Consider the following 25,096-nt stretch of genomic DNA (forward strand, 5'->3'; position numbering starts at 1 on the left):
CCTATAACAATGACTATAAATTACATTACCACCACGATCGACCATAAATTTGAGACGACCGACTATAGCTTTCCGTGGTCCCACACATTGAAACCCAGCATTATGCTGATTAGAAGTAGAATGGTGATAATGACACATCCTTGATTTATAATTATAAGTATTATAACAGTCATAATCTCACAATCTACATAGAACTAGAATAATAGACTGGTTTTATTTTTCATAAAATCGATTTCGACTGGCAAATCATATTACTTTTTGGCAACCGGGTTTTTTAACCTAATTAGACCCCGCTGAATCCGAATTTGCCGGTTGCTTGATCGAAATCTTGACCGGAAGTGAGATATTTGACATTAAAGGTCCCTTTTTTTAGTTTTTCGTAAATAACTCTTAAACAGTGACGCATAGCAAAAAATGTTCTATTACATAAATAATCTGCATAAAATTGCCTACAAGAAAGATTCAGTACAATTTTTAGCTAGGATCAATATTCAAAGAGATATTAACGCGGGAAATTTAATTATAATCACTTCTAGTTTTTCGTAAATAACTCGTAAACGGTGGCCCGTTGCAAAACAATATTATACATAAACATTAAACATAAAATTGTCCACAAAAAAGGTTCTGTACACGTTTTCGCTACGATCAATATTTAAAGAGGTATTAAAGGGGGTAAGTTAATTGTAATCAATTACCAGGTCCCTATATATTTTTAGGTTTTCGTAAGGCTCGAGTCATTTACGAAAACATAAAAATAGGGACCTGGAAATTGATTACAATTAACTTACCCCCTTTAATACCTCTTTAAATATTGATCGTAGCGAAAAAGTGTACGGAACCTTTTTTGTGGACAATTTTATGTTTAATGTTTATGTATAATATTGTTTTGCAACGGGCCACCGTTCACGAGTTATTTAGGAAAAACTAAGAAAAAGTGACCTGTGAACTGATTGAAATTAACTTTCTTCCTTAATATCGCTTTAAATATTGATCCTAGAGAAAAGTGTTCGAGATATTTTTTGAAGGAAATTTTATGTAGATAATTTATTCTTAAAAACCTATTTTGCTATGGGACACCGTTTACGAGTTATTTACAAAAAACTAAAAAGGGACTTTAAAATTAATTATTTATAACTTACCCGCTGCTTTGTCTTTTTAAATATTGATCCTAGGGAAAAGTGTTCTACATGTTTCTTGTAGGAAATTTGATGTTTATTATTTATGTATACTATTTTTTTTTTGCTATAAGTCATACTTTTCAAATTATTAACGAATAAATAAAAACAAGGAAACTTAGAATTTATTATACTAGAACTTTCCCTCTTTATTATCATTTTAAATATTGATCCCTGCGAAAAGTGTACTGAATCGTTTTTGTTAAAAATTTTGTGTAGATTATTATCGTTTAACAACATTTTTTGATATTGGCCACCGTTTATGAGTTATTTACGAAAAACTAAAAAAAGGGACCTTAGAAGTGATTATAATTAAATTTCCCGCGTTAATATCTCTTATATATCTTGAATATTGATCCTAGCTAAAAATTGTACTGAATCTTTCTTGTAGGCAATTTTATGCAGATTATTTATGTAATAGAACATTTTTTGCTATGCGTCACTGTTTAAGAGTTATTTACGAAAAACTAAAAAAAGGGACCTTTATTGTCAAATATCTCACTTCCGGTCAAGATTTCGATCAAGCAACCGGCAAATTCGGATTCAGAGGGGTCTAATTAGGTTAAAAAACCCGGTTGCCAAAAAGTAATATGATTTGCCAGTCGAATCAAGAAGGAGAGCGATTTTGAATTTTTATGTCTAGTCTATAACTAGATCGATTGTGACATGTTCAATTTTTACGCCTAATCAAAGTTAATTTGAAATAGAGGAACATTGTCAAGGTAAATTATGTAGTCAGTACATTTACTGCCATCTTTCGACACAAATGATTAACACTTTTAGAACGCCATTTGACTTTGATCCTTATTTTTTCACTGATATGTGTTAAATTTGTTCAATGTCAAAAAGTATCGCCATCCACTCAAGAGTAGGCCAAAGGTATGGCGCCATCGCTCGAAAAGATGGCACCATGATGGCACCATACCTTTGGCCTATCGTCGAATAGATGGCGATACTTTTTGACATTTAACAAATTTAACACATATCAGTGGAAAAATAAGGATTAAAGTCAAATGGCGTTCTAAAAGTCAATCATTTGTGTCGAAAGATGGCAGTAAATGTACTGACTACTTACATAATTTACTTTGACAATATTCCTCTAGTCTAAATTCTCTTTGGCCTAATTATGAATTTATAAAAAGTGTAACTTACATTACTCAAATAAAGCTATTAATATACAGCAGCCGCTTGTTTTTTGATAATACTGGCAAGCTAGGCGACCTTGCAACTAAAGCCGTTGATAGGTATCGTATTTGTCAAAAACAATGTAGAAAGGCATTTTAACAAGTTACTGGTAAAGTAATAATATTTCATAGAGCGCTTAGAGGAGCTACTAGGACGGTGATGGCTGTGGTGGGCCTGGCGGGGCGCCAAACTATTCAGTTACAAACGAGTTTTGGCGGGAAACGATCGACTGAGCCGAAGACAATTCATATAACCAGTCTCATATTTCCCTTTCACGAGGGCTCCGAAGAAGAATAAGCGAGGCTCATATGTCAGGCATGTAAGTAGCAATATGCGTAAAATTGTGTCATAAGTAAGTATCTGATCTTGTACGCGTGTACGTGGTATTCTGGGGCATTATATAACTCTGCGCAAAATTCAATTTCATCACGAACCGACGGTTTTTTTTTTGATAAAACTCGGCGCTATCCCATATAATATGATAATATAAATGTTTGAAATTAACATTGCTTAAGTACAATGCATTTCCCTTAAGTAGGTATGTCTAAATTAATGAATTTCGAATAAGTACTAAAAAGTACATTACCTATACCTACCGCAGTTTTCACATAATGACTAAAATGAGTTGAATTAGCCTTATTTAACTTGCCAGACGAGATTTGTTATTATGGGTACTGTGGTAAGTAAGTCCCATTTGTATAACGTAAGCGTGTGCAGTAACTGACCTGTTCATCGTAATGCTGCGTGTGCAACGCGGTCGTGCTGCCTTCCCGAGAGTTGCACGGCGACGAGTGCCGCCGCGACCGCCGCCCCTCTTCTTCGTATTCCTGTTTAAAATATTACCAAATTAAACCACCATATTTGTTAAAAGCCTTGGGAACAGTGAGATGCAGCCTTACACGTTAGTGTGTAGCAAGCATGACGCAAACGGTAACTCGGCCTCCGGTGTTAAATTAGTCTGCGTCACGATACGTGTGCCAGGCTGTACCTCATGGAATGGGCCGGCATGCATGCCGAACCACGCAGAAAGGATTAAATGGTAGCTGATCTTGTTAAATAATGTTTTAAATTACAAAATCATTAATTTGACGAAATTATATTTGGTGCAAATATAGGTAAGTATGCACCAATTCTAATAGACAGCCGTCAGACGAATTACCTAACTTAGTGCAATATTTTGGATTTTTTTTTAACAAGAATGTAATTTGCTTTAGTCAACAAATCGAACTATAACAATTATTAAAGTCGATCCGTTATAAGTTATAAAAACACAACAATGAATATTTAACAGGTATCTACCGCACAAAATACACATGCACGAAACGTTATAGCACGCACAATTATAGCACGCGCGAAATTAACAAAATGCTCACACTATAAGTTTCACACAAACTACGCTAAATTCACCTTCTTCTTTAGATATTATGTGCTAGGTATGTTTACGGTAATCATGCGTAAAGTACACTTGGGAAACCGACAGGTTATCTAGTTGGATGTGTTTCGCTGGTGTGAAGTAGCGGGAGACCGCCGTGAGACTGGGGCGAGGGATGACCATCCCGACGATGCAATTGATTTTTGACGCTATTTTTGCATGTTGGCACAGTTTCCACCGCGCCAAGTCTGTCGGCTAAGTGATAAGTTACCGGTTTGTTGTCGTTAATGCCCTCTCTTTGGAAATTTACGGCGGGCCTGTTCAAGATTGGGCTTTAATATTTTCAAGGACGTCATTTCACACCAAAAGTTACTTGAGTGGTGTTTACAGTAGGTAATTTAATGTATAGGCATTTAGGTAAGTATTTGTAGGGCAGTTGGCTGTGAAAAAAAGCGCGCGTGCGGTAGCGGGCGCGTGCTGATATTGCAGAATTGCCGAGCCTATAGGTCTGGTACTTAAGGCGCCTAAGCGAAACAGACCCAGTGCTATTTGCGTGATAGAAATACCTACAAAAACGTGTTTTATTGCCTAATTTGCTAGTGAACACAGAATTTACTTAGCTTTTTACTTTAGGACTCAAGCAACGGTCACGCAAAGCATAAAAGTCCTCAAAATATACAATAGTTTTCGTTACCATTTTTTGGAGGGACCTAAATCTAATAGTAATTTAACCATAGCTTAATTAATCACTTTAATTATATATTTAGTAAAGTAAGTTTTAAACACCACGTCACGAACATAGAAAAGTTCAATAAAGCATTCCATGACATAAAAAGGTTAATGAACTAGCTCGATTTATAGGTACCTATTACTTACCTACTCTTTACTTGCCATTTATATAATACCCATTGCTAGATATCACATAAGGTCAATGCGGCCAAATCCGTCTGCTGAGAATATCGTACATGAGCGCTTTTTTTCATACAATAGTACCTACACGATTGTAAACTTCATCGACAAAGCAGCGATTGCTTTAAGTTTCAGCAGTCAAAAGCAGATGGAACCTATTTCCTACGTATGAAAAAAAAACCGCTCGTGTTTTCATGGAATTTCCCGCAGACGGATTTGGCCGCAATGACCTTACCTTACTTAACTGATTACACTGACTGTGAACCGACATTATACAGTCAGCAGATGAGATGTGCAGAGGACAAAACTTAGCTAATTTTTATCTTAAAAAAGTCACAACGCTTTACTTTTCTTGCCAGCCTTCATTCTCATTACGATCTCGTGGGCAGGGAATATGTAGCAACGAACGAATCATATAATATAATCAGGGACAGGAACCGGTTACCTTAACCGGGGTTTTTCATAGGGTTATTTTAGAGGTGTTTATAAAAACCCCTACCATAACGGTAACCGCTTAATAAGGTAACACTTTGATTCGGTAACCGTATCAGATCGAGTTAACCTCTGTTACCGGTAACCGAAATAAAAACCCAGTCTATTCAGTTACCTCATTATGAGGTTTTTGACCAGTTCAAACGATTGTAATCTTTACGCACACTTAAATTCAACTTATTATTGAATAACCGAGGTTGGCATGGGCGGTCTATGAAGCCTCCAGCACAAACAAGTTTTTTTGCCTTTCCTTTGTTTATCTTTATACCTACTTGTGTGGTGTGTTCTTATTATAAATATTATTATATTATAACTAAAATAATTAAAATAAATAAATAAAATAAATAAAATAAATAAAATAAATAAAATAAATAAAATAAATAAAATAAATAAAATAAATAAAATAAATAAAATAAATAAAATAAATAAAATAAATAAAATAAATAAAATAAATAAAATAAATAAAATAAATAAAATAAATAAAATAAATAAAATAAATAAAATAAATAAAATAAATAAAATAAATAAAATAAATAAAATAAATAAAATAAATAAAATAAATAAAATAAATAAAATAAATAAAATAAATAAAATAAATAAAATAAATAAAATAAATAAAATAAATAAAATAAATAAAATAAATAAAATAAATAAAATAAATAAAATAAATAAAATAAATAAAATAAATAAAATAAATAAAATAAATAAAATAAATAAAATAAATAAAATAAATAAAATAAATAAAATAAATAAAATAAATAAAATAAATAAAATAAATAAAATAAATAAAATAAATAAAATAAATAAAATAAATAAAATAAATAAAATAAATAAAATAAATAAAATAAATAAAATAAATAAAATAAATAAAATAAATAAAATAAATAAAATAAATAAAATAAATAAAATAAATAAAATAAATAAAATAAATAAAATAAATAAAATAAATAAAATAAATAAAATAAATAAAATAAATAAAATAAATAAAATAAATAAAATAAATAAAATAAATAAAATAAATAAAATAAATAAAATAAATAAAATAAATAAAATAAATAAAATAAATAAAATAAATAAAATAAATAAAATAAATAAAATAAATAAAATAAATAAAATAAATAAAATAAATAAAATAAATAAAATAAATAAAATAAATAAAATAAATAAAATAAATAAAATAAATAAAATAAATAAAATAAATAAAATAAATAAAATAAATAAAATAAATAAAATAAATAAAATAAATAAAATAAATAAAATAAATAAAATAAATAAAATAAATAAAATAAATAAAATAAATAAAATAAATAAAATAAATAAAATAAATAAAATAAATAAAATAAATAAAATAAATAAAATAAATAAAATAAATAAAATAAATAAAATAAATAAAATAAATAAAATAAATAAAATAAATAAAATAAATAAAATAAATAAAATAAATTAAATAAATTAATTAGATTAAATAAATTAAATAAATTCAAAAAAATAAATAAATTCAACAAATTCAATAAATTAAATCAATTAAAGCAATTAAATAAAGAAATTAAATTAAATAAATTTAATAAGTAAAATCAATAAAATCAACAAAATATAAATAAAGTAAATAAAATAAACAAATTTTTTAGTATTTTTTTTAGTTCTGACGGCACATCACTAAAACTACTTATTGTAGCAAACCAGTAAGCAACCGATAATAAAGGTTACCATAACTGAATGAAAACCTGTTAAAAACCCTTAACAAAAACCCTATCGCGATGGGGTTTTGAGATTAACTCGGTTAAAGGTTAGGGTTACCGTTTCAATAAGGTTACCATTACAATCAGGTAACAGTATGATAGGGTTACCGAATGATACGGTAACCGAATCGATTGGGTTACCGAATTGATAGGATTAACCGTAAAGAGGGGTTTTCCGGTCCTTGAATATAATATGTATGTACCTATGTATTCATTATGCCAGTAATTAAATCAAGTTTGATTCAGATAATTGAAACATTACTATGAATGACAGCCCTTAAATGATTTAACTTCGAAACATTAACGTTGTGGAACAGTTAATCTGCAGCGAAATTACACTTCAACGTGCCTCGGTGCAGCTCTGATATTGGCAGGCGCTGTGACTCAAATCTGACGGCACAATTAAGTTTTACAAGTTATTCTGCTAATAGACCGCGAGCCACGAACAGATTTCCATGACGAATCGCCTCCCGGGCGATAACTCGTATATTGGTTAACGGCTATGTATGATGATCTCTCATGGACGTTAGGTGCCGCTCCGTTGGTGGGTTGAGGTATGGCAGCCACCGAAACATGTAAAAATATAAAATAAATGTTGTCATCGCCTCCTGTTTGATACTTTGTCAGAAGATAGTTTAGATGTTATTATAAAAAAAAAAAAACCGTCAGCCGGTTTTATAGCGGTGGAAAGACCGTTAGCTACTTGCATAAACATGTAAAAAATAAGCGCTGTACCTTTTTATTATAGTAATCACTAAATCATGAAACTTTGCATGTAGGATTTCATCAGGCGTTTCAATAAACGCCTTACGGATTTGCGGACATAAATGGTAGGTGCGTATTTTTTACATGTTTATGCAAGTAACTGACGGTCTTTCCACCGCTATACAACCGGCTGACGTTTTTTTTATTTATAATAGCATCTAAACTAACATTCGGCAAAGTATCAATCGGGAGGCGATGACTGTAATAAAAAAATTTTTTACATATTCATATGATCAACTGACGGTCTTTTCACCGCGATACAACCGGCTGACTATTTTTTTAATTCATGATAGCATCTAAACTATCATCAGACAAAGTATCAAGCGGGAGACGAAGACTGACGATATTTGCTCCTGGCCCGCGGTCTACATATAAGTGATTGATTACACAGATTGTAATTTGTCATTCGTGTCAGCACTAGTTTTCATAAATACAATACATAAGTATACATGCATACGACGTATAAATCTAGTGTTTTCCCAGAGCGTAGGTACCGTACGTAGATTTAGTTACCAGTGAACAGTAGTTCATATTTTTTCCTCAGCGATCAGGGAACGAGTTGTGAATATTTTAGGAATAGAATCTCAAATAATTAAATAACCTGGCAAATTAATCTACGTATTAAGTTAATTAGTAAGGCGAGGCGGAGCTATGACGGACGTAGGTATGGCTACGTGCAACACGGCGTATGTATATAAATGTATGTGGGTATTGCGACCACATTTTATCGCTAATTACTGACGTCAGACATGGGAGTGCGGTCGCAGCCACCAAACGGGAATTAATTAAAAGCATTTAAAAGAGTAAAATAAAATAAAATTCGTGTTTTCAAACCCGACGCAAACTGAACAGCGTGCAAGAGGGTAGGTCTGATTATTAAATCTGTAGCTAAACGACTGAAAATAACCGAATCATATTAAATTCGATTTTTATTTTATTTTCATTAGAATCTTAAAAACAGTAAACTATTCAAGCAAACTTGTTTTCATTAGGTACCTATTAAATTAATAGGTCAGGTGTAGGTATAATATTGTGAGTAAAAACAGTAGGTTTAATATGTATGTAGTTGACTTACTGTAACTTAAATTAAATCAAGAGCAAATTTGTATCGTTTGTTATCATTGTTAGCTGCAAATACGTAGGTACATTTTGCCGTTACATAAAACAAACACAAATACACACAACTAGGTACATAACACAAATTACAATCAAAATCACACGGTTGTGTTTTAGAATAAAGATATTCACGTACAAATAACAAAACAAAGTGTAAGTTCACACCGGAAAACATTTAGTGAAATATTTTTACAGTGTTTAGTATAAAAATGCCTGAAATAACCTAAAAAATTGTATGAATTAAATTAATTTACACCTTGCTTTAACTAATGTACCCACTCATCCCTGAAAATTTCCCGGGATTGTTGAAAATGGCGCGAACTGCGCGAAGCACGAGTTTGTATACAAACACCGATTGCTAATGTTTTAAAGAAGTTTTGTCAACATTTAGTATTAAAATAGAAGTATTTATGTGATTATTAGGTATACCTTGGCCATGGCGCGAACATCCATGGGCACATAGTCGCGGAAGGCGACGCGGCGCCGGGCGCGCCGGCGTGACGACATGCCGCCCGAGCCTCGCGTCGACCACTGACTGCTGACTGTGACTACACTACATTGGGGTGCCTCGTCGGCTCGAGCTTACCCCGCCCTGTCTAACCGCGACAACCCCTACGGCTTGGGGCAACAATGCCTGGGCCGTGCTCAGACTGGGCGGAAACTGCCCAAAACAGGACCAAACGTCACGTAGTAGAGAAGAGGTACAATATATCGCTGTCAGTGACATTCGTATCAAAGCATACTAAGCACGTACTAGACGGTAGGTATTCTGTACGGATTGTTTAGTAAGTTTAGAAATTTATACAAGTACTTATTGATATACCTTTTAGTAGAGAATTTACTGTTTTCCAATTTGCAAGAACTAATTTCACAAATTAAAAAAAATACAAAATACCCAAATTGTGTTGAAAGATCATATAACCGTTTATGTAACTAGGTATATAATATATTATTTAGTTACCGAGCGGAGCGAAGGTCTCCGTTTCAGCACGGGCAAAAAATCTTTCGGTATGTCCGGATGTTCTCCTTTACACTCTCTACAGGTCGCATTTCTCAATCGTTTCTCGTGAAATTTTATAAAATGGCGTAACCATGGGCGTTCGCGAGGTCTACAGCTCTCAGAGCAACTTTTCACTTTATCTTAACGAATCCACTAAACATTCATAATTTAGATACCTACTTATTTTGATTAAATATTGTAGGTATTTTGAAATTCTAAGTTTTTGCAGTGTGGACGTATCTTTAGGCTATTGAGGAAGAACACCTCGTGTTTGACTTCTGGATTTGAATAAGAAAGTAAGCCTGCTTTAGCCTACATTTAGGTGAGCCACAAAGAAACGGTTTTGTAGTTGTGTGTGTAGGGAACTGTCAAGAAATAAGATATTGATATAGGCTTATGGCATTATATATGTGAACACATATGTATGCCTAAGTTAGTTGATATGTAGACCTTTACTGTAGACTTATAAAAGGTTATTAAATCTACGTAGTTGTATCTGCTTCCTTACATAGACAGGTCAGTTTTTAATTTTATAAAATTATACTAACCGAAGCAAGCGCAAGAGAAAATGAATTCTCATTCCCATCCCCTTGAAGTCCACGCTTAACAAAGTTTTAAAATACGGCGAAGAAGAGTTTTGCTTACTTATGCGCTTAACTTATGTTACCGAGAACCTATTTAATTTACCGAAACTTTTGTACAATTACGAAGAAAATATTACAGAAGTAAGATTAGTAAGAAATGAGTCGTGGAATGAAACGAAAAGTTGTCGCTTGAGAGTCAAAACTGCGTGCGGGTTTAGGTGGAGCGAGGAGCGAGCCGCTGCCGCCCGGGGTATGAAAAGAGCCTAATTGTGAAGAGATTTCTGCAAAAGTTACGCCACCATTGGGACTAAACCTGTAGGTCCTCTGCAAAGAGTACCTATATTTATACGAATTTAAGTGTAAAATGATAAATTACTCTCCTTTTTAACTGGTCTTTTGGTTTCACTTCTCGCCAGGGCTTGATTATTTTTTTGTTGCTTGTGTTTTTGACCAAAGTTTTTGACCTAGTTCGGCTTTCATAGAATGTGATGCTACATTTGTTTGTGTGCTTTGTTTTGGTGGAGTCGCGGCGTAGGCGTAGCCGTAACGAGCTCCCTGGGGGGATGCTTCTGTGTGCCCTCGTAATTATGGCTATTACTATCAACTAACGTATGGATGTGGTGTACACATCATTCTAATCTTGGATATTACTATGATTAATAGTAAAGTATTTTGTATATTCCCCCTGCACACCTGCTTTGTGCCAAAATTTAGAGGCATAGATATGTAGATATTTCACGAACCGCCAACCCCTTACGAACACTCAATATATTTACCTGCTTATATTTTACTAAAAGCATTTATTTTATTGAATATATGATCAAAAAGTACCTAATAAAATGTTGAACAAAATAACCTCTTCACCGCTAATCAAGACACTTTGTAGTTTTGCCTCTACGAAGAATTTTCACTACGTAGCTTCGCGATGAATGAGTTAATAGCAGAATCTTATTTTCTTACGGCGTCCAAAAATTATCAAACTTACGCAATGTACATATAGCCGGAGAGCTGTGAGAGTGTGAGTGATGTTCCTGCAGGCGCACAAGTGATTGTGTATTTTCATCACCTGGCACTACTTTCCCCCCAAATAAAACGCCTGGCATTGTTATATTTGAATTAAATACATAATTAGCTATTATATCACACCAAACACAGAGCTCTATAAATTGCACACCTTCAATTGATTTTACAACCACTTTGTTGCTCATCCACTCCCACACCCACCGCTAAACAGCTGCCAGGCGCCCGGATTAATTAATAATGATAGTATGGCATACTAACTAGAGGGATTTCGTTGCTCTATAAATTCCATACCTGTTGCCGTGGCTAGCTCTTAGACCAATATGACACAGATAGAGGTTTCATATATTCATGCGTCATTGTCATGTTGCCATCCGATATACAATATCGGAGTTGGTAGCAATATATCGGCTGCCATTATGTATGCATGTATGAAACCCGAAAGTATTTTTTTTTATTTCATAATTTTAGGAACTTAACTTTGTGAAAAAGAGTACCTAATGATTATTTGTAGAGTATCAATACCTACCGGTATATTACTTGGAATCAATGCTATCGGGTATGGACGAAAAAAATTGCCAACTTCGTGAAAGAAGCCCTGAAAGGATTCCATTGCTCACTCCAAAATAAATAATTACCTGCCCGATAGCAAGGGCGGCGTCGTAAACTCAGTAAATCGCGACAAGATAGCAATTACAGCTCCCATTTAAACCGAGAACCCATTCTTGCCGCAACAAGGGACCCAAAACCCAAGTAGAGTTCATTAACCTCCCCGAAAGGCTAAAGGGCAGTGTTATCTTTATGACGTCACGAAACGGCTCTGCCTGTGCACTACAACTGACGTCATTAGGATTAACCCACACATTAGGGTGGTTCAAAAAACATTTTTTTTTTCCTACGGGGCACCCCCTTATTTTGTTACACTTATTATGCTGATAAAATACACCAAGGTTCGTAATTTTATCTCAACTACAAGGGGGTGCTACAACACTTTGAAATTTTTCAAAGTTGAATGAAATCCAAAAAAAAAAAGTTTTTATTATTTATAAGTTATTAAGTAGAAAAACATTTTTATTTCTATTTTTTATAATTTTTCAAAAGTAAGATTTTTTGAATTTCACCTAAAAAAATCATAAAAACTAGAAATAAAAATATTTTTTACTTAATAACTTTTAAATCACACTTTCAAATAATGTGAAAACCACTACTTACATAAAAATCTAAAAAAAATTAAAATCTTACTTTTGAAAAATTATAAAAAATAGAAATAAAAATTTTTAGGTTATCTTTTATTGTAATAAGTTTGATATTAATTATGTTTATGGTTTTAAATAAAATATTATCGACAAAATGTCCAAAAAAAAAAAAAAAAAATGTTTTTCTACTTAAAAACTTATAAATCACATGTGCAAATAGTGTGAAACCAGATACTTAAATAAAACTCTGAATAATAAATACTTTTTTTTTTGGATTTCATACAACTTTGAAAAATTTCAAAGTGTTGTAGCACCCCCTTGTAGTTGAGATAAGATTACAAAACTTGGCGTATTTTGTCAACATAACAAGTGTAACAAAATGAGGGGGTGCCGCTTCTTCTAACTAGAGTTTGAATTTTTCCCATACAAACGTGAACCACCCTACCACACATTTACAGTAATGTAATGAGTACGATTACGTCTGTCTATTTGTTACACTAACGTTTCAAACTTAAACCATGGAAAATTATTTAGGGAGATGAAAATTGGTAGTTTAAGTATAAGTAAATCATTGGAATTCCCATGAAGGACATTAGATGCTTTATAAACTGAAAATTACTACCGAAAATGAGAATTTTAGAAATGAAATGGGCAAAAAGCCAGTAGCAAAATAAAGATAAAATAGGTAACCTGTAATTGATAAAGTTTAAATGGAAATTGAAACCTGTATCTTGTAATTTGCACCATTTATCTGCATTTTCCTGGCTTGAAGACGTCGTTTATTTGATTAATAGCGGTCGGCGAACAAAGAAGTACAGTGAACCTGAACCTGGGAGAGTTATAAATGTTATACATACTTAATATCAGTGCCGAGGTACGGGTCATGCGATCTAACAGGAAAAATAATTAAAAAAAAGAAAACGTTTCGCAGTAACTTCTTAATGCGCCCGAAAAATTGTTTTTAATGTTCTAAATTAAATTGAAGTTTAAAAGCCCTGATTCATGATCACTGGTTTTTGACATCTAGACATTGCGGCGTCTACCTACATAAATCATACAATTAATTGGTACAAACAAGGCATCTTTGAAATAAGCCTGAAAGTCTTCGTAGTCATCATTGAATAACATTGTTGGTATAATTATGCGTAGAGACCTCAGTCGGGGTTCTCTCCCGGGAATAAACTCGGCAATAGTTGCGGCGGGAGCAGGGTTGCGCAAATAGTTAGCTATTAGATCGAACCTCTACCTAACACAATTTCTTAAATTATTGTCCTGGAGTTCTAAACGTACCGTACGTAAAACCAATACGTATAAGTACATACCAATATTCCATAGTTATTATGTGCATCCGCCAATAATCGGAATAGTTTAAGGCACCGTGAGTTTAGGTTCTTTATTACTCTCACTGAGCAGCGTGAGGGAGAGCGAGACGGCTGTGCGTGCCCGGGTTCACGAATATAATTGTTTGAATTGTTATTTTTAGTTAGTTTAACAAAAAAAAGTAATCGAAGAGTTCGATCAAAAATAAAATTGTGCATTTGTAGAAGCAATTTTTATATTTTTAGCTTTTGTCCAAAATTGTTATATTTTTTTTATTGTGCGTTTTAGGTCTACGTTCGTGATTTTATTCTATCAAGCGAAAGTTGTTTAATCAGATTTCGAATCGATGAAGTTACTAGATCAGGGTGCCTAGCCAACGTGGAAATCGTTTACGCTCCGTAGCGTAGCGTAGTCGTCTCTCTAGTGATTGTGTACTTTCATCACCTGGCACTACTTTTCCCCCAAATAAAACGCCTGGCATTGTTATATTTGAATTAAATACATAATTAGCTATTATATCACACCAAACTCAGAGCTCTATAAATTGCACACCTTCGATTGATTTTACAACCCCTTTGTTGCCCATCCACTCCCGCACCCACCGCTGTACAGCTGCCAGGCGCCCGGATTAATTAATAATGATAGTATGGCACACTAACTAGAGGGATTTCGTTGCTCTATAGATTGCATACCTATTGCCGTGGCTAGCTCTCCGGCTAACATATACATTAGAAATTCTCAAAGCAAACACAAAACAGAATTTACACCTAGATGTTTCTTAAAAATAGTAAATATACGAAATTATATTAAACGCATGTTTTCATTAATTGCATGGTATTTGTGCCTTTGTGCCTAACTAATTCATATCATAATGTAACACAAATGACCTCAATGATAATTACATTAGCACGTTATTGTCAGTATCATAACAATGTCTTTAAAAGCAAAGTTAGCATCAATGCACCAAGGGGCGCGGGTGCTAAGCAATTCAGTAAACATGTGAATTTGTGAATCTTCGCTGCGGCGGTGGCTGTGGTATAACCTGTACTAAAACTAGGCGTAACCAGATCATACCTATACTGGTTACGCTCAAGCTATAGGTACGCTAGTGGTGTACAATCTGCAAATGGCCGGGGTGAATGTTAATAGCTAAAACGTATCCAACGCGCCGCGTCCGCACGCAACTTCCACTACTTGGTAAATAACCGCGCCCATTACCGCAGATTAAATGATTTCATTGAAGATACCATACTGGAAAAGGAAAAAAAACACTCTACAGATTTTCATCGTTACCTAACACATTTTCTCCCCGTTATCCGCGTAAATAACCGTGATGTATGAAGTTTTTTATTTTCTCATTTTCAGACTTAAGTATATGTATTTAGTATGTGAAAAGAAATTATTTTCTAAATCATTTATTTTCCCTTTATTAATGACATTTCTTTCAGTTTTTTTTGTCATAATTTTGAAAATGTATTTTTTTAGAGTAGCATATCGATGAAAGTATTATGTAATCTCGCCATTACTTTATTGTTTGTCAGCTGCGCTGATTTAATTATGTACCTTCCCTTTAACAAATTGCCTTTTAGAAAAATATTTTGAACTAAGTACCTACCTATATAAAAACATCGTAATTTTTATTAATTTTTAAGTATCATTGAATGTAGGGTACTTAATAAAAAAGTATTACAACGGGCTCGTCCGGGATTTGAACCCGGGACCTCTCGCACCCGAAGCGAGAATCATACCCCTAGACCAACGAGCCGATGACTCAATTTGCTAAAACAGCAGTCTGGTCGCTCGCCCCTCTCGCAGCTGAACTAATATGTCATAATTTGATTAATCTGCGTTTTATACGCATTCCTTTCGCAATGTTTATATAGCAAAATGCTACTATTATTGCGTCGATACACTATTATTACCATTCTAAACCCCCAATAACTAGTACGATTTTTTTAGCGTGAATCATGGTATAATAATATACTCCGCCTGGTACTAGACGTGTGCGCCGCGCCGGCGCGCCGCCGCCGCCGGGCTTTTTGACCACGCCGCCGCCGCCGATAAATGATCGGCGTGAAATCGGCGTGACCTTGAGTGTTGTTAATTACCTATTCCAAGTTGGTTTTTGGATTACAATATGTTTTTTTTTGTAATATTTATGGTACAGTTGTCAAATATACATTAATTATTAATTAAATGAAACTGAATAGCCAGTTGCAGAAACTATTTGACACACCAATTAAAGTAACAGAGTAATCCTAAGTATTCACCGTTAACTGTTAACGAACGAACGAAGACTGCTGCCTTGGACAGCTAGAAGAACAAACCCCTCCAATTCTCAGAGAGCTTTACATCGCCACTCAGCTCTTCCCGGTATGCCATGGGTGAACTTTTAGATTCTTCGGACATATTATCCATCGCATGATGTGGAGGAACACATGAAAATAAGCCGAATGACTGGCAAACGGGCTTGAGTTGGAGCATGTGTTAGATGGTCGAACGCTATGAAGAGGTCGCTTGCGGCAGTTTGCACCGTGCAGTCCATACGGCTTATGACCGCACGAAATGGAGACAAATTACATGTGGTCGCGATCCTCAGCAATGGGAAAATGAGAAAGAACAGTAGCGTGCCTAGGTTTCGGAGTAAGGCAAGCCGAAAGATATATTTTCAGAAATCAGAAATTAATTATTTGCATTGATACAGTATGGGGATGTTACAATATATGGTGTTACAGATCTTGTACCTAGCTTGCATGCAAGCGTGCAAATTCATCATTATAATCATAAATTTAAATAAATATAAAATGTAAAATTTTTCGTTATAAATGTCCAAGCTCACTCTTTGGACTCAAATGAATTTGCTAGCGTACCGCGGCGAGTTATCATAGTGCACAGGGCATACTAGGTACTACTATAACTACTAGATAGAATCTTACAAACATATCAGAGGGCCTACCGCGAACACTGAAGTTTGCAAATTGCATGCTTCATTCTCTGTCACTCTAATTACACCTTAATTGGAGTAAACCAACAATCCTTGTGTTTTGTAAACGGCCGTACAAAATTTTCTCTTAATGCGACTGACTTATCTGAGAATACACAAGTCTGGTATTGGAAATGATATCCCGTTTTTCTACAAAGCTTAACGATTTTACCTTGTCTTCGTTGAGTAATACGTGGACGCATCTCATACCGTCACAAGGAACAACTTCATCCATTGTTAACACTTATAAACGTCACAACAAACAAACAAATCCACAATCACTACTTACCTAATTCAAATTCACTTAAATAAATTGAGCTTTCGTTACTTTCGACTCGACTAAATAATAATACACTTGAAGTAAACGCGTGCCCGTGCGAACTTATGCAGCTAACTTCACACCAAAAGCCAGGCTTACATCGCCTTATAAAATTACTATCGTTCGTTCGTTTTGTAGGGTTAGAGGGCCAAGAGCGGGAGGAAAAAGCAAGCCCGGTTGCAAGCCGACGAGTGCGAGAAGGATAGCTAGAACATCCTACGCCTGATTTCTTTCGCGCGGATGGAGCGCCACCACGGCAAAAATTTGTAACAAGCTGGCGCCGCGGTCCGCGCGCTGTGGCTTGAATTTAATAATACGGGTTCATTTGGCACGCGGTTTAAAAATAATCTATATTGATTATTGATCTTATCACTACGTAATTTCGGTAAAGCAACCAAGGCAAGCCCGGCTTTTGTGTTTGTATGGAAGTACCGCCACTGAGAAAGAAGATACGTCTCAGTGAGCTTTGTGCTTGTACGACAAGAAAACCATTTAAAAATAAACTATTGCAGTCCACTATGTCTAGCAAATTTCAAGGTTATGTGAAGTTCTGTTTTGATAAAGTACGTCATTTTTAATAGTAAAAGCCATGGAAATCATGGAAAACGGAGACTTACGGATCGGATCGAAGGTCATTGGGACGAGGTAACCTACCTCTTAATGCAAGCCAGTCACTAGGGAAATCAAGTTATTATACCTATCCTATATTATTTTTCAAACCCTATTTTACTCACAGCATATTCAAATTATACGTAGGTCACTGACCAGCAACCTGCATAGATCAATTTTTCAAGAAAACAACAAATTAATGATTTTTCTTAAGAAACCTAAAAGTCAAGGTCACGCCGATTTCACGCCGAAAACACGCCGCCGCCGCCAATTTTTTGGCAAACGCCGCCGCCGATCATTTTTTAATCGGCGCACACGTCTACCTGGTACTCCATTCCCGTCTTTTCTAGGTCACCTAACTGACACGGGCCTACGTCATCATGCGACAGCGCTATATGATAATATGCGATAGCGCTATATATAGCGGCCATGTTGTTGTGACGTAGGCCCGTGTCACTCTGGGAATGGAAGACCATGTTTTATTAGACTATGGCGTGAATGAGGCACACACATCTCAACTAGGTATTAGTGGTATGAACATTTGGGCTCATTATAAAAGTTAAATTTGTTTATTAGGGGTCATCCATTAATTACGTCACACGAATTTCTAGGTTTTTTGACCCCTCCCCCTTGTCACATTTGGTCACATTTGGCAAACCCCTCCCCCCTAGTGTGACGTCACATTTTTTCTACGAAATCGCCAAATCGAATTAAGTAAGTACCTAAGTATTATTAATATTTTATCAAAATATTTTTGACGATATAAATATTAGTAATTTTATAACCCAAAACTGCTTAGGAAAGAAAATTAAAAGAATAAAAACGATTATCGTTTTAAAAACTTGTTATTTAAATGTACAGCGAATAAAATAATTAAAAAAAAATTCGGTTACTGATGAAGTTAAAGTGACGTCACAAAGTTTGTGTCTCCCCCCTCCCCCATGTCACAATATGTCACATTTTCTTGACCCCCTCCCTCCCCCTAAACGTGTGACGTAATTAATGGATGGCCCCTTACTCCAACGCATCTGAAGGATTCAACACACAGTCAATAAAAAGATAATTTTCGTATAGACTACAAATTCTAAGTAAGATTTTAACGAAATTGCTGTAATAATAAAAAACCGGGCAAGTGCGAGTCGGACTCGCGCACGAAGGGTTCCGTACCATAATGCAAAAAAAAAACGAAAAAAAAGCAAAAAAAAAACGGTCACCCATCCAAGTACTGACCACTCCCGACGTTGCTTAACTTTGGTGAAAAATCACGTTTGTTGTATGGGAGCCCCATTTAAATCTTTATTTTATTCTGTTTTTAGTATTTGTTGTTATAGCGGCAACAGAAATACATCATCTGTGAAAATTTCAACTGTCTAGCTATCACGGTTCGTGAGATACAGCCTGGTGACAGACGGACGGACGGACGGACGGACGGACGGACGGACGGACAGCGAAGTCTTAGTAATAGGGTCCCGTTTTACCCTTTGGGTACGGAACCCTAAAAATAATAAACGTTCCCCTTTATGCCTACCCACTTCACGGACAAATGTCTCGCTCAATGTGTCAAAGTCAAAGGTGTCACGGATGATACTTATCTAAAGGGGCCCACTGATTAACAGTCCGCCGGACGGTATCGGCCTGTCAGTTAGAACAAAATTTTGACAGTTCCGAACAACTGACCGGCCGATACCGTCCGGCGGACTGTTAATCAGTGGGCCCACCTAGATTTTCTTCTTTTCATAAAATCTTATCGCTACAGAGCGAACTTTTCGCTGACAAGAGTTATTATTATTACTACTTATTAGTTATCATAATAATTATAATATATTATGCTACGAACCACATCACACTAGCACACAATTTGAAAAAAAAAGTACTAAGGTAAGTATGTAGGCTAAAACAAGCATTGTTAAAGCAGCAGAAATAAGGACACATAATACGAAAACATCTACAATTAGAAAGAGAGGAAATTTAAAAGTACTTACAACATAACATGTCCAAAAAAAATATCGAATTGTAAGATTCAGAAGGTAGGTATTTAAATTTGCCCAAGAAGGACACTGGCCGCTATTGCCGGGTAATATTTTAATAATATATTTTAAAACCAATTACCCCAGACCACTAATAGTTTGAATAATTTTGCCAGATTTACCGTTTAATTCAGGAAATAACGGCCACAGGTGGAGAAAGACATTCTACTCGCTAGCCGTCGTCGAACGTGCAAGAAGTGAGTGTACGTTACTTGGTGGTGGTGCTCGGGTGCCACTCCAGCCACAGCTAATTACAGCTACGCTATCAAAACTTTGAGTCGAACGATATTATGCAGAGACGCACTGCGCGGCCAGAGGTAAAATGGCTATCGATCCAAATCACCATATGAGTCTATAAAAACTCTTTGAGTGCGCCTTTGCAAAGCGAATTACCAAGAAACGTAAGACTACTAATGGGTACTAAGTAGTACTAAAAAGTATTTGATAAGTAGTAAAGCTTCACTAAGTATTTAGAGCTACAAGTTTTTATCTTATCGCAATAAGATAACGCTATGAAGAGTGTGAATGGTTTGAGATGAGTTCAGTGAGTGACACCTAGGACGGCATTAGGCTAGGCGTAGAAAAGTGAATGTGGTCGATAGAACATTGATTAGAAGTGTGTTAAGTAGGTAATTCTGGCAAAATCACCTCATGCGGTGGTTCCAGGTCGTCGTCAGCCGGCGGCGCGTCGGCCGGCCGCCACGGGCGCCCGCTCCTGATCCACACAACAACACTGTCACTGTCTATATGGCTACACATTCAATAAATCTATAAGGACAAACACATGTCAACACACATTTATATGCTAACTACAATAAGTCTAAACTAGATGCTATAAAAGTTTCGGGTCTCATTTTATACGAGTAACTTCGCTACAAAGGATAAAGTACCAACGGTCGGAGCTATTGTATCGTCGATCGCGCCATACATGGCCAGACCAAGGAATGTCGTTTTAGTGTAGGTAAAGTGCTTTTGTAACATGTATCTTTTATTGTTTAGTATCTTACCAAAAATATTGGTTATCATAAATCTAACCTTGTTTGGTTTTAGGTAACATATATACCTATTAGGTAGGCATGGTACATACCTACCTAATATAAATAAAAAATACTTTGATACCTACATAGGTTAACGTAATGAATAAAAAAATTCGATCATTTAGTTAAAGTAAGTATATTCTATCAATTTAAATGGCAAACTCGTTAAAATAACAACGCTATTCTTATTGATACTGAAGGTTGAACGATGCTTTAGAAGGGATTAAAAGTCGATCGCGGAGCGCTTTTACGGGCAATAAATTTAAAACAATCCCTCTCGGATGCAGGACAGCGGTATAAAACCGCCGGTGACAGTAAATACGAACGTTCATGCCACCATAAAGTAATCGATTTCGATAGCAAATAAAAGTGGAAGTGTTGGCGCCTCGCCAATGAGATGCTCGGTTCGCCGGGCGAGGCACAAGAGCCTGTGAAAAACGGCAGGTTATTTTCGCTCTATGATGTAAAAGAGCGGACGAAAGCGAACGCTTAAAGAGGACTCAACCTTTGCTTGCGCACCTAAAGAGTACTTTCAGGTTTAAGCTTCTATAGGAGAGGCGGCTACGAGGGATTAGCGCCTCGCTCATTAGAGTGCGCGGGTGGGCGCTCCGATGACGCACAACTTCCTGCTCTGTCCTACCACGAATAACAATTCTAGGTTACATTGCTATACTCATTGAATTGCATACCAAATATTCGCGCAGTAAAGTACACATTCGAACAAGTTTTTCAATGTAACACAAGGTTGTTATGCGTAGTAGAGCAATGCAGCCGCCCATTAATCTGGTATCCATATATCATTATGGCCATTACGGGTGCCAAGGTAACGGTGAAATATAACTCTGTTTTTCACGGTTAACATTATATCTACGTACATTTGTAAAGGTTTCGTCAATATGTAGAACGGTGTCGGTGTCGGTACCTGTAGGCGTGGTCGTGCGGCGGCAGGCCCAAGCCAGAGTCCTCGGAGGGCGAGCGGTGGTCGGCCACGAGCGGCGCCTCCGGCGGCCCCTCCTAGAACAAACCCTCACTACACCCGGCCGCCCCGACCTTACCAAGTAATGCTTACTCAAAAGTACGCCTCAAACATTTCTGGTGCAATCAAAACCAAACAGACGTGCTACATCAATCAGTTTTTTTTATATCCACTTACAGCAGACGTACATGTTACATGAGGTTATAAGTACATACATATGTATAAAGGAACGATAGGTAATTTTTTGTCATACAATGTTGTTATAGCTACAAACAATATACCTATTATATTTTATTCTATGGGAATAAATGCAAAATTTTAACATTACGCTAAAGTTATTGTTATTTGACATTGATCTCTAATATAGGACACAGCGAAAGTTGAGATTAATTTGCTGGCGATTCGCGTCTACCGTGTCCTAATAAAACAAAAAAAAATGATTTCGCAAAATTAATATCAACATTCGCTGTATGTCTAAAACCACCTAACAACAATAAGGCAAAGAATTACATCGAAACATCGAATCAGACATGTTAAATAATGAAAGCACTAACTACTAGTGAGCAGAAGCATGCGGGCGATGTGCACGTGCACTTACCGCGTCGTGCAAATCGTGCATCGTCGAGGAGGGCAGCATGTGTCTTTCAGCCCCGCGCTACGGACAAATGGGAACCTTCAGCAATCTCACAACTTCCCCTCATGCATTATTAACACGTCTCGCATCTTCCCTAACCGAAAACCTTAATATGCAAAACGTGCCTCTATAAATAAGCTATGAAATGGCCTGCGTTACATAGCACATAGCACCATTCGTAGATATATCCTACATTATATCGCTAAATCCAGCTATTTGTTTCTTATTACAGATGTTCTCTACCCACAAACCACAATTCCTTTTATATTTTCTCTAATCATCATCGAGAAAAAACCTCAACTAAATTTAAATGAGCTTGCAGCTGCCTCCTCTTCTTAACGAAGCGCACAATTGTAATAATTAGTGAGTCCAGGTGGAGGTGGAGCGTAGATTACGAGATTATTCAGAGCAGCCAACCTAATGAACGCAGCTATACTATGCTGTAACTACAATTTTTTGCTAAGAAACCTTTGTAAGGAACCCCTGTCTTGCTGTCTTAAGATAAATTAAGGTTTCTCTATAAACGTTCCACCTAAAAACTAAAAACCTGCTACCGTATCTACGCAGGTCACAGATATTGACTATTTGAGTAAATATAACACTTTAAACTCTCGCGTTTTGTACACATATTTAATTGCACAAACGGGTCTACCGCGATATAATTTCATTGTTTTTACCTTTAATTCCGACGTTTCAGCTGACCCGAGCTGAGTTTATATCGCGGTAGACCCGTTTGTGCAATTAAATATATTTGAGTAAATGTCTAGGCATTACCTTTAAATGGTGATCGGGAGGTTCGTCGCCACGCCTGTAGACTAGTTCATCGAATCTCGGCCGATCTTCAGGTAGCATGAATTCTCGAATTTCCGTTAGGAGAGTATACTAAAACAGAAAGATAAATATGGGTCATTATTTTTAATCAATTTTTCAGTTAAATGCCTGCTATTTATTATATTGCAATTAATATTAGGTATGTACCTTGATAACAAATTATTTTCCTTAAATTTATTTACAGCATACATGCATATTTATTATGATCCCGTTTCAATTCGAAATACGTGGAATGCAGAATTAATCTAAGATCAGCCATTACGCTGTCCAAGTCAGTTGATAAATTGCCGCTGATTTGCATAATTCCCATGGGTATTGAGCGCGGGAGTTAGAAATGCAGAGTTAACTTCCTATATTGGCGCAGTGGGAGCGTGACGTCGAGGTTCCATCTATGAATAATGACTGACCCAAACAGAACCAATTAACGCGTGCCATTAAACATAATCCGCTAACAGAGGACTCGGCTTAAGATAAATCGATTTTGGATACAATACCTGACCCGACATCGAAAGCGGTTAGTGTCTCAGTATGAAAAATTACCTCGTTTTCAATTAATCATTGTACCTAGCAGGTCAGTTTCCTATTAAAGGCCGTAATTTGTTACATGTATCACAATAAAATGTATACTTTTGGGTAGTAGGAAGTATAATTTTTAACAAAAAATAATTCGTTAGGTATCTGTCCGATATAAAATCAATCACAATAAATTAACAAGTAAGTATATAAGTAGGTAAATACACTTTATTGCACCACAAAAGAAAAATTCAATTACAGATTTACAATGTAAATAAAGGTAGCAACAGGCGGTCATATCGCTGTAAGCGATCTCTTCCAGACAACCTTAGGGTAGCAGGATATAAAGAACAGAACATTTTTAAAAGCTTTTTTAAGTTGTCGCTTTCCAAGAAACATTATCATTAGGCGATATGATTGGCCATGGTCTAGTACCAAGGTCCAGGGTCAACCAGAGAAATAAGAGACACTGAAGGATAACTACCGCGTATTTTTAATGTCTACTATTTAACTAAACAAATGTGGCAATATAATTATCTGTGTCTAGGTACAGTGTAGTCAAGTTCAAACAAAACGCTGTACGACACAAAAGTGCATAAGCTGTAACTACTTTTATTCGAAAACTTTCGAGCCTTATTTCCCCCCCGTTACTTTTTTCCCTATACAGGAACGTGATATATTTGACGTCTATTACTATTAACCCACAGACAAGACATCCTCCAGTCTGAGCATACCCCCTCTGCCACAAATACGGTAGTTTTACTCCATTTTCTAGGCGAAAGTGTCTTTGTGTGACGTCCGTGTCTTTGAACGGACCAATCACGGCACGGGACCTCGCTCACCTCGTCCCCCGCACCCCCGTATTTTTGGCAGCATCGATTTCATGAAATAATTGCTCTAAACTCCGTCTAGAGGATTCCTAGTCTATGCATTAACCCATCATGTACAACTTACTAAATAAGATGGCGGTGGAGACCTGTGTCTGCGGCGACGAATGTCGCGTTGATAGCGACTTACTTTTTTGGGTCTGATCTGATGTGATCTTCTCGCGGTACCTGCTTCAACCACGGTGAGCAAGGCATCGGTGGCGAGCCGTGGCGTCGCGTACTCCTCCATGTAGTACGCCAGCACGGTCATATTACTCTGCGGCAGGGAATGCTCGATGCCACTTAGGTACTTACTGTCGGCTCCTTAGGGGCTGTCCATAAATTACGTCATCGATTTTTGACGATTTTGGACCCCCCCCCCCCTATAATCATCCAAAAATCATGCTTCAAATGACCCCATTTCCTCC

The 25,096-nt window shown here is 35.9% G+C and overlaps 1 protein-coding gene and 1 non-coding gene across 10 annotated transcripts in view; both read right to left on the reverse strand.

Moving 5' to 3' along the window:
- The window catches only part of LOC134790559 (whirlin), a 130,399-nt gene that overhangs the window by 25,015 nt on the left and 80,288 nt on the right, over window positions 1-25,096 (reverse strand). For 4 of the 9 annotated variants that reach the window (XM_063761396.1, XM_063761392.1, XM_063761394.1 and 1 more), the window contains exons 11-15: window positions 23,233-23,340; window positions 22,423-22,479; window positions 21,771-21,862; window positions 20,460-20,526; window positions 3,086-3,187 (exon numbers count right to left, since the gene is read on the reverse strand). In XM_063761396.1, coding sequence (XP_063617466.1) covers window positions 3,086-3,187; window positions 20,460-20,526; window positions 21,771-21,862; window positions 22,423-22,479; window positions 23,233-23,340 — 426 coding nt within the window. The remainder of the gene's footprint in view (window positions 1-3,085; window positions 3,188-20,459; window positions 20,527-21,770; window positions 21,863-22,422; window positions 22,480-23,232; window positions 23,341-25,096) is intronic. The other 5 variants (XM_063761393.1, XM_063761398.1, XM_063761397.1 and 2 more) reach the window with 5 other exon arrangements.
- On the reverse strand, window positions 15,567-15,638 carry Trnap-cgg (transfer RNA proline (anticodon CGG)). The gene has a single exon. It is a non-coding gene; the product is annotated as a tRNA-Pro (tRNA).

Source organism: Cydia splendana, chromosome 5 (genome assembly GCF_910591565.1).
Source record: "Cydia splendana chromosome 5, ilCydSple1.2, whole genome shotgun sequence".
In the NCBI taxonomy this organism is placed as follows: Eukaryota; Metazoa; Arthropoda; class Insecta; order Lepidoptera; family Tortricidae; genus Cydia; species Cydia splendana.